An 11,398-nucleotide genomic window follows, 5' to 3' on the forward strand; every position below is an offset into this window, starting at 1 on the left:
TTAGATTGTTGAGAACGAATTTTAAATTCCATTGATGTTTTCCCTTTTCATTTGAATATCTTATTTTATTCCATTTCTGGGATTCATAGAAATTCGATCTGAATTCTGAAACTAAACCGAAGGTAAAAAAAAATGTCTGCTCTAGCTGTGCCAATAGCCAGTCTTTTCAACTTGCAGAACTTATTTCAGTTGAAGAGGAAATAACTATCGAATTTGAAGTATAATTGTGTTCTACATGAAAGTGTATTCTTCTGCCCCCTTAAGTGGAGCTCCACCATAAGCTCGCCAAAAACCGAATCAGGCTAACATTGAGCAAAAATCATTGAGTGTTTATGTAAAAATATATGGAAATATATAGAAATATAAAAAATATATAGAAATATGAAATAAAATAATGTGCTTAGAACAGGTTGAAGAAACGTTTATCTTTATGCATTTAATTTTTACGTCTCTTCTTAACTTTCTCATGGCTAAGCTTTCAGAGATTTTAAATATTTGCTTAATTCTATTTGAAATTCTTCTCTTATGGTATTGGCTATAAATATCTCCAAATCCTAAAATAAAAAGCACGGTATGAAAGAAAACATATAGACCCAAGTGCTTCGAAAAGTTTACCTCTTTTCTGTAATGCTTGAAATCATTTATGTCATCCTGTCTCATCCTTTGTTTGGTAATTGATCTTGCTATTGTCGAACTGCTGTTACATTTGTCCAGGTAAAGCATAGCGTTACGAACTGCTTCTGCATTATCAGTTACGAGTTCGTCTACCAATCCAATCTGTAAACATTTATCTGCACTTAAAACTTTTTTTAACAATTCTACCAGCTGAACTCTACCTCTAAAGCTTCTGCTGAGGTGAAAATCTTTCCCGTAACACAAGCCAGTTCGGATAGTCGTGATCCAATGGTATTTCGCATAGTAACCTGTAACCACCGAGGAACAATAATTCCCAGCGCCGTCTCGTTTAGTCCGATCGTGAAGCTAGGACACATTACACGATACTCGCAGGCTATCGCGAGAAAACAGCCACCGGCTGGTGCATGACCCTAGCAAGTAGACATAGTATGTAGCTTTACAAACCGATTGACACATAGGTACATACATTTATGCATGCAACGGAAGGAATGGTAGATCCGTATAGTTTCAGCCACTACTCCTGTAACGCGGTCCAAAAATCTCGCAATCGATCAGGCTGAGGGTTGATCATTTCCTCTATGTCCAATCCAGCACAAAATACTTTATTGGAAAACTGAAACATCATATGTACAGCGGTTTGAGTGCTCTAATGTGCTTAGACTAAATAACCAACCGACGTCAAGAGTATGCCCTTAACTTTGTCTCGTTCCAACGCATCAACAGTACTGGTGATCTCCGAAATCAACTCTAAATTTAGAGCGTTCACAGGAGCTCGATTCAGTGTTATCTTTGCGTATCCAGTTTTGCTATCCAATTCTGTTAAGAGAAGTGCATTTTGTCCCGAATATTGCCGCACAAAATTACACCAACACATCGTGTTATAGATAGGACGTAGCATTTCTGAAATCGTAAATCGAAAATTACAGTAAATGTACTAGGGTATCAGCTTTATTATCGTCAGGTTTGTCCAATTATCGTCCGGGGGGTTAATGCAGCCATAGAGAACTAATCTTTTGCAGGAAGATGCTCTACATTGTGGAGAACCATCATGCAAGAAATTAATGCTCTAGGACATCATTCACCCCCGGATCATAATAGGTAAAACCTGACGATAATAGAACCTACACAATGACTAGTAAATACCTGTTTTGTATTTCCTCACAAATTAATACAGTAATAGTTTTTTAACGCGTCTAAAGAGAATCAACACCGGTCCCGAACAAGTTTAGTTTTGCTCTGAGGTTCATTGGTATGTAAACATTAATAAGTACGAAGTTGTGGCTTATCACGAGTACACCGAAAAATTGGGAGAAAATAATCGGCACTCGTGAAAGATAACACTGTCTAGCGGTAGGATTGTCAATGCTGGACTGCTCAACATGCTTACGACTAATGAATGCGTGCTTGTCGTTAAGCACAGACGAACGGCAAACACAAACTTAGCCAACATTCTTGTTTGTGTTCCGGCATCGCGAATCTACTTAGTAGTGGTCGAATGAACCAGCCTCCGAACCGAGGATGTATGTTAGTGTATAACTTCCTCGATGCTGTGATTGGTGAGCTGCCTTCGGTGTGCGCCTTTTTTCGCAGACGCAGCAGCGGATCAAACGACAAAGATATTAAACGCTTATAAGATTGATACTGCAACAACTGCGAAAATCACTCTCGAGCTTAGTTTAATTCCTCACCGTTATTTTTTTGAGGAAATAATCGATCAAAAAATTTAAATAAAATATCTAAACCGGCGCATTTTTCATAAAAAAAATATTCTTTAATAAAAACTGCAAAATGATAACTAAATAATGCTGGTTGTTCAAACATAATGAAATGAGAAGTAGAATAAGTTCAAATTTTCTGAAAATAGAATAAATTCAGAACCAGAACGGTTTGTATAGTTGGTATGATGTCTTCCGCAATGTCAATGATACATAATAGTTTTGTCCTTCTAAAAAATAGACCCGTTGGAAAAGTTTTTTTTAAGAAATAACATTAAACATATCAAATCAAATATCTTAAAACAAATATCATATAAAATTAAAGTCTGAATGTCTGTGTTCGAATTGTCTAAAACAAAAATACTTTTGAAAATATCAGAAAAGTCAAAGATACTAAAATATCAGAAAAGTCATATAATGTTGAAGTCATTTTTGAGTAGGTTTTCTATAAATTTTTCGCTCTACTATTCGTTTGCATTACTTCCAAATCAAACCATAACGCATCTTACTAAACTGAAACCCGCACACAGAATATTCTGTCATGAGGTCATAGTGATTATAAAAATCTAGATAACAATAAACAGAATAAAAATTAGCAGATCAATGTACACAAGCTTTATAAACCCTTTCCTCATGCATATGGTATTTTGGATCATGATTCCTGATTTATGCTATGTTCAACATCATAGGCATTATTTATTCGTTTACTCAATTATTATGAATAGTTGCGCTTAAGGATGACAGAACAACATTTTGAAAATGGGCGGGACACAACCGATACAAACGCCATCTTCTTTTAAATTAATTAATAATTTAATTATCCCTACAAAGGTTTGAGATAGACGATTTATCTATAAAATATTTATAATAAATCGACTAAATCAGATAAGGAAACAAAACGAACTGGTTTTTATCACAGATATAAATTTCTTCACAACTGATCAAATGCTTTGCCGCTTTTAAAATAAAAAAATATTCGTCAAAAAATCAAGAAAGTCATTGACAAAGCAGCTGCGATCCTACTGACACTAACAGAGACAGGTTGCCAAAGGCAACTTCTCATAAGAAGTAGTATCGCTGTACCTACCGCTGATGCTTCTACCACTATCACTGCTACTACCCGCTGCTACTTACAGAAGCAGGCTCTTGTATAGCCCAAAGAGTACAATCAAGGATATAAATTATCACTCACGCTCATTTTGACGTGGGACTACGTCTTTCTTCACTATACTAAGGTACATTCTGTGAAAACTGGATTGAACATGTAACGTTTTTGGTTGGCGGAATGGAAGATTTTAGATACTAATAGCGCTCAAACAACTGTTCCAATTTCAATAGTTAATATACCGTTGGAAAGCTAAAATATACAAGATTTGTATAACATGATAATTTTAGTTTTCTTCATTTTCTTAATTCTCCGTGAAAATTGCGGAAAAGTTTGAAGGTCGAATATCCACATACATTTTTCATACGATTGGTATATTTCCCTAACGCAGACTTCAAAAACATAGACGAAATGATTTCACGCATTCAGTCATTGGTTAACAATGCCAGCCAATTGGCATCGCATTCATCACCCAACGTAAGCGACGAAAAAAGAAAGCAGAGATGCTTCCACGTGATTGGTTCTTCACCCAATCACCCAAGTTCCCCACACTGAGTGACGCTATAGAAGGACATTCCGTGTTGAGAGAAGACCATTCCCTGGTCGACCGTCAAGGCGAACAGTTCGGCTTCCCTTCGATCTGAGTTGGACCCCACCAGTGGTAATCTAATTCAGATATCGTTGCTGGAATACAGCCCGAAATTGGAAGTGAACGGCACTGGGGACCATTGGAAGCCGTTGGAAGGGATCATTGGAAGACTTGGAAGCCGTTTGGGTGCTGCCGATAGTGTAGGTATAGTAATGTAAATGGCGTGTGTGTATGTGTGAGTGGCGAGTGTGTATATGTGTGAGTGGCGTGTGTGTGTGTGCGTGTGTGTGTGTGTGTTTGTGTGTGTATAGCGTGTGTGTGTATTACGTGTATGTGTGTATAACATGTGTGTGCAAAAATGCATTTATCCGATTACTTATGACAGAATACTTGTATAGGCAACAAGTTAATTCTTTTCCCTATTAGAACTTCAATTGGTATTTCTATGATAGTGACCATAATTTTATGCTAGTTATTTCCAGCACTGAGCTTGTTTTGCGTTTATTTGTAACATGGGACTGACCAAAATTCATATTTTTCCAATCAATTTAGCAACAAAAAGCTTTTTCTTGCAATTTTTTGAGAACACCGGGTATGTGAAGAAGTTTTTGAGGTTTAAGTAAAAGTTATGAGAAATTACAGAGAAATTACTGCATTTATGGGCAGTTCATGTGGGTATTGGTATTTGTATACTGTGGTTTATGACAGGTGTATGTGGTTTTTTGTGAAATGTTTATGGATTATTGTGTATGGTATTTGTACGTTTGGTGTGTGTTATATACTATGGCTATAGCAGAATTGAATCTTTACACCAACCATAGTCCCACGGCAAACCTACTTTTGTGCACTCACGCACATTCCCTTTAACTTTTTTTCGCAAGCCGGTAGCTCATTTGATAAGCACATTTTTGAACAACTTTGTATGACGAACTTAAAGTCCTCAAGTAGTACTATAATTTTGTCGAAGAGAGCATTACCCGCACTCAAACACCGGAGCCGTGAGAGCAGATTTAAGAAAATTATCGCGATTATTATCGCGATCGTGATAATTATTGCGTTAATTTGCCAGGATGTCCTTTCACAGCTCCGGTGTTTGAGTACGAGCAATACTCTCTTCGACAAAGTTGTAATACTACTTGAGGACTTCAAGTTCGTCTTACAAAGTTATTGAGAATTGTGCTTATTAAATTAGCTATCGGCTTGCGAAAAAAATGAACCCAAGTGATAATTTTCATCCTTGAGTACAATCCCAGCTAACTAGCTAGAATATTTTGTCAACATTTTGAATGATATTAACTCTTCAATAAGGTATTTGAATAATTGTTGTTTGATTTAGTACCGGATGTTACTCTGATCGCACCTCTTTGCTATCCCCGAAAGTGGGAATAATTTGTAGATTAGTTGGACCATCTAGTAGCAAAATGATTGGTTTAAGCAGAGACAGGTTTCCATGTAGCCCAAAGTGCAAGCCCGGTTTACTAGCTATATAATTCTGTCGACCCACATAGGAGTAAATACGTTTGAAACTTGATCAAAAGTAAAAATTCAAAGTAAATCAACTTTGTATTGTAGTGTTTCATTTTGAAGTGTGATGTATGCTTGATCACCTAAATTCAAGTATTTGGATGAAATTTGACCCGACTATGACTGAATTTAAATTTCATTATAAGAAATGTCATCAATCACTTCAAAGTGGATTACTTAATGCAAAAAAAATATCCAAATCCAATCATTAGTCTTTATTATCACAATACGATACGTTATCAGTGCAGAAAATTTTTTTTAAATAATTATGATCAGGTTTGATGTTCTGAGTGTTCCACTGTGCGACCGTCAGAAGTTAAAATCTGCGTTTCAACAATGTCACAATTTTCCAAAGTACGAATAATCAAATTGAAATTTTCTTCAATAGGGTGGATGCCTAGATGATTCTCCAATCGATTGCCACAAGAACGAAGGAAATCCATTGAAAACTAACCGACTTGTTAGCATTTAGAATCTGACATATTTTTCTCTTTTTACATCTTTAGATTTTCATTATACACCTCTGTGTAGTCGAGCTTCCTGAAAGTGCTCTGTAGCAGAGTGCAGAGATATTACGACGTTGGGTGGTTGAATTTTCAACGCCAAACACCGACCATGTACAGAACTAGTTTACTTGACAAGAAATAACCGAAAAGGTAATCTGTATAATCGCGTCCCAAAATATTTTTAAATAACGGAGCTCAGAGGGGGTTGATTGCTTTCTGTTCATTTTTCCATATGATTCTGATACCTGAAAGAAAGTCGAACACACCCCGAAGGTCGCACAATCAGTTGAAATTGATACAGTATAAAAACTGATGTCCAACCGTTCCGAAACCATTCTCGACTCAGGAGTGGAAAGATCAAAATAACGCAGCAATGGCTTTCAAAGTAAATTTATTCTTAAGCTGACAGGTTACGAATTGCTAACAAAGTTAACATTTTTTATTCTATTCTTCTTTTATTCTTCTTCTCGCTACCGTGTTGGCTACTGTCAGCGCAGGAGTGATCTCAGAGCACGGATATGCCACATCCCATCAGAGCATTCAGCATCATGCTCCAGTCCACCAACATTCAACCCCGATTCACGCAGTTCACGCCGCTCCAGTGCACCACGTAGCTGCCATTCACGCTGCTCCAGTCCATCATGCCATTGTGAAGGAAGTCGAGCATCATGCCCCCGCCAATTATGAATTTTCTTACTCTGTTCATGATGAACACACCGGAGACATCAAGAGCCAACAGGAAACCCGCCACGGAGACGAAGTGCACGGACAATACAGTTTGTTGGATTCCGATGGCCATCATCGTATTGTTGACTACCATGCCGATCATCATTCCGGATTCAACGCCGTAGTCTGTCGCGAACCGTCTCACGTTAAAATTGCCCAACCAGTGCACAAAGTTATCGCTCAGCCAGTGCACAAAGTTATTGCCCAGCCAGCTCATGCTATCCATGCCCCGGTGTCCCATGCAACAATCTCCCATCATGCTGCACCAGTTGCACATGTTGCACACCATACTGCTCCAATCGTCCACAGTACCCACCACGCTGCCCCAGTGTCGCATGCCATCTCGCATGTTGCCCCAATCGCCTACCACAATTTAGCTCCCAGCCATTACAGCCATCATTACTAAATAGTAAACGGTGGCACATATAATGTCATGCTAACAAATGACGAACTTGTTCATGAATCGTAGTTTAATTTAAAAACTAATTATTGTAAAGTACAGACAATAAAAAATGTGAAACTGAATCGAGCACATTGTTTAAAAAATACTCGCTCCCTGCACTATAATTTCAACGCTTTTTATTTTTATTTTATTTTATTTATCCCTTTCATAGTAAGATCGTTTAGAATGTATTTTCGATCACTTTGAAACTTCTAAATCCTTTGAAGCACTTTCTTCCTTGTTAAACAACAGTTTGACCAGATCGGTACAGCATAAAGTATTGAAATACGGGTGAAAAAACTAGTATTTATGATCAAATTGAAATTGTACAAAAGCTTGTTCAATTTATTGTTTGGTCGCACATTGGGACATATCTTCGTCGAAAAAAACAGGTAGAAAAAATCGTTATATATCATTTTGCAGCAAATTTGAAGGAAGAATACAGAGAAAAATATTCATCTGAGTTTCGGTTGAACTCACGCACTTTTCATTTTATATCGCCCAACATCTTCTGCACAGTGGAACTGTCAACTCAATCCACCATTTTCTTCCACCCTCTTTGTAAATCAGCTGTTTTTATTGTTTGGCCACTTTTCTTCAATTTTCTCTTGATTATCGCTCAGTATTTTTCAACTGGACGAAAATCTGGGTAATTTGGTGGGTTAAAATTTTTTCAATTCTATTTTTCTTGTACCAATCCATGACTTCCCGGCTGTAGTGCCGGCTGGCCAAGTCAGTTCAGAACTTCACAGAACCGTCATGTAATTAGATGAACGGTCAAACCCGCATCTGGAGGCACTATTCCTTGCACACCATTCATGGTTAATCCGGTGATGGAAACCTTGATTTTTTTGTCACAGCTACAGATCCCCTGCCACACCATCAGCTTCCAACCAGACCGATGTCATGGCAACTGTTTCCTGAAGCCGCCGCCGATGATGATGACGCTAGTGTTGAAAATATGATCATAAGCTCCGTTCATTGTGCCGCATGTGTTACTGTACAGATTTTTTTCGTGCTTCTAACTATATTGAATTTAGGGCTATCCAGAACGTGTTGAAACATGTTTGAACATCACCATTTGTGTCCCGCACAAAATCCATAGAACGTTCAAAGCAAAACAGTCGTTCTTCGCTTTTTGCATTCCTACACACCACTTGCAGCAACAGTTGATCTCGCATGGACGGAGCTTATTCGGCTGTTTCGCAAGCACTGACAGCCTTTTGACGGATAATCGAGCCAGAGAGCCAGAGAAAAACGGCTTCATGCAAAATGTATGGGGATGACGTTCGTGACAGGGATGTGCTTCCAACCGAACTTGTTAGCAAACACGAATTTAAATCGCTTGGCGACATCACTCTTGCACTTGACCATATAGAATTTTTGCCCTGGAAGCTTCACGAAATCCATTTTCACATATGTAGAGCAACATGTCAAAAGGATCTATCTACTTTCATCGATTTTCTTGATTGACTTTTCATTTGGTTAATAGTTCAGCTAAAGTAACTATTTCCAACGTGGTTTTAATTTAAAAAGCTAAATTAGATTCTCCGCTATCAAATGGTGTAAAGGACATATTATGAAACGTGTTTAATAAGCCGTGGCGGTTGAATGAAACCGATCGATCAAGAAATCGATCAAAGCAGATAGATTCTTTTGACATGTTGCTCTACATATGTGTCATCGTCCATTAAAAGGTAGCCGACGAATTTGGTCAAAACTTTCTCATATAGCATCCTAACGCTGCGTTTTGCAACGAGATTTTGCTTGAAAGTCCTGATGGGGTGCTTGCTGGCGTGAACTTAGCCAAATCGCGCAGGGTGATCCCAGGGTTCGTCCGAACTGCTCTGCAGACTTGTCAATCTTTCCATCTCTGCTGTTGCTTGGATCAGCGCGATCCAGTGTTAGAGTTTCATTGAATCGTTCCAGTACGCTGTTTACGGTTGTAATGGGAAATTGGAGGCACTTCGCAATTTTTGCACGTCGGATTTGCAACGTGAGTGTGCAAAATTTTCTCTGACTCGAATCTGATGAAACCACATATCTTCCTCATCACTGCACTGTTATTGGTTACTCGTAACCGCCACTAGAGGCGCCATGGTAAATAGAAAGCTGCAACCAAACATTAAGCGAATCTAACTTTAAGTAGCAAATAGAGTTGTTTATACGTCAAACTCTATGCGAAAGAAAATTATTATATGATTGTAAAAAATGGAATAAAAAGTTATATATATCTTTAACTGCGTGAACCATTTTAGCACGTATATCGCCCCACAATGTACTTATAAGCTCATATAGAAAGTTATATAAAACTTTATCATATTGACAAAGGTATATCTCAACATCAATTGAAATATACGGACCAAATCTTTGCCTGGGTATATTCTATAACATGCATTTTAGAAAATTGGATGACCACAAAGACAAACTATGGCATTTTCGCCAAAGTATTTAAATCAAGCCGCTATGAATGGGAATCAGGAGGGTCGAGTCTGCGTCCAGGTTACTAGAACCGGGGTGTTCGGCCTTGGAATTAGTAGAGCTATACCAATAGGACGAGGTCCAAAGGGTTTTCAAGCAGAAATTCATGCCATTATTGAATACGTGAATATTTGTTCAACAAGGCAATGAAGATTTGCAAAAATCTGCATGTTTTCTGACAGTGAAGCGGCTTTGAATGCACTCAAAGTTTTTACATGTAAATCAAGGCTAGTGTGGGAATGCATTCTTTCTCTGAGACAATTGGCCAGTGGGAACGAAGTCACTCTATATTGAGTGCCACGTGCTCGGCCATTGTGGCATTGAAGGAAATGAAAAAGCAAAGATAACTAGAACAAGATACCTAACTTCCATATTTTTCATACAGTTTGAACACGACCGATTTCCGACGGTTAGAGCTGCCATCTGATGACTTAAATTCTCATAAGGTTGTCACTATGAGCAAAACCGATTTATCGTGCATATTCCGTCATCGATCGTTGAGCTGATCAAGATTGTATATGAAAAAGGTATAGCAGTTTGGTCAGCTCGACGCTTAAGATAACCTGCAGATTAATGATATTGTCATTTTTTGCACTTAATGCTATTGTCATTTTTTGCACTTAATGATATTGCCATATTTTTTGCACATTCAAAGAACGAAAAAAAATTGTGAAATTGACTGTCAGAGTGGGGGTTTATATTTGGGGTTATATTTATTTTCAGATCCCATTCCACCAAAACTTGAAGTTTGATATGTCGCAAGCCAGGTTTCAGAACCATTGTGCATATGGTCAGGTTCACCGGGGCACCCGATTTTTGCTTTATTAACCTCGGCAAGAGTGGAAAACTTTGCTGTAGAGCGTGCTCATAGTGGTTATCAGGAAGCTCTGATGATACGATGATATTTTAAATGATGCGCCGATAATTCTTGATTCTTTCGGAAAGTTTCATGTTTGAGAACTAAACATTCGTACACATTATTAAATATCATTTCTCGGATGACAGCATGATACAGTCGTCCACATGAATACTGAAAAACCTAAATTAATCCACCTAGCGGTCAGACTCAGCCTTTCGCATTCAAACTTATTATTTGTAAAAATAGATTTACATGAATGCTTATATCCAGGTTCATTAAGCAGACAGTATGTGAAGTAAAGAGAGCGAAAAACAAGCGAACTGCAAATATGATACAGATTTGGAAAAATATACCGCATCCCGACGGGACTTGAACCCGCAATATCCCTGTCTCCGGCATGGTGTTTTGACCAATTAAACTACGGGGGACGGTGGTACTGTTCCACAATAAAATATGAAATTTGACGTAATGTTAGTGCTTAAGAAATAGCGAAATAAAAAAAATTACTCTTAATTCCGAACAATTCAATCACGAGCGATACCGGGAACGTTCAAATAGTACGATACCACATTTAAATCATGTTGAGGCCATATATATTGATCAAAGCAGGTATAGTTTTGAATTGTCTTTGAATTTCTTTTCGTTCCAAAACTTTTGAACCCCATATCAAATTGTTATGAAGTTTGTTATTTGTAAGTTTGAGAGATGACTCGTTTGTATGACACTATTTATGTTCAAATAAGTCGTGTAATCTTTGAGAAAATAGACTTTCGTTGTTTTAACAATTTATTACATAACGGTTGCTTAAGTTCAAT

General features: G+C 37.8%; 1 protein-coding gene and 1 pseudogene across 1 annotated transcript; one reads left to right on the top strand and one right to left on the bottom strand.

The window, feature by feature from the left end:
• Positions 1–410: 410 nt before the first annotated feature.
• LOC129733032 (enoyl-CoA delta isomerase 1, mitochondrial-like) lies at positions 411–2,010 on the bottom strand (annotated as a pseudogene).
• LOC129728497 (cuticle protein 8-like) lies at positions 1,685–7,326 on the top strand. Its single transcript, XM_055686944.1, has 3 exons — positions 1,685–1,734; positions 6,422–6,460; positions 6,568–7,326. Exons 1-3 carry the CDS (start codon positions 1,685–1,687, stop codon positions 7,205–7,207), a joined length of 729 nt encoding a protein of 242 aa, XP_055542919.1. The 3' UTR covers positions 7,208–7,326.
• Positions 7,327–11,398: the final 4,072 nt, after the last annotated feature.

The sequence above is a fragment of the Wyeomyia smithii genome, chromosome 3, assembly GCF_029784165.1.
Source record: "Wyeomyia smithii strain HCP4-BCI-WySm-NY-G18 chromosome 3, ASM2978416v1, whole genome shotgun sequence".
NCBI lineage: Eukaryota > Metazoa > Arthropoda > Insecta > Diptera > Culicidae > Wyeomyia > Wyeomyia smithii.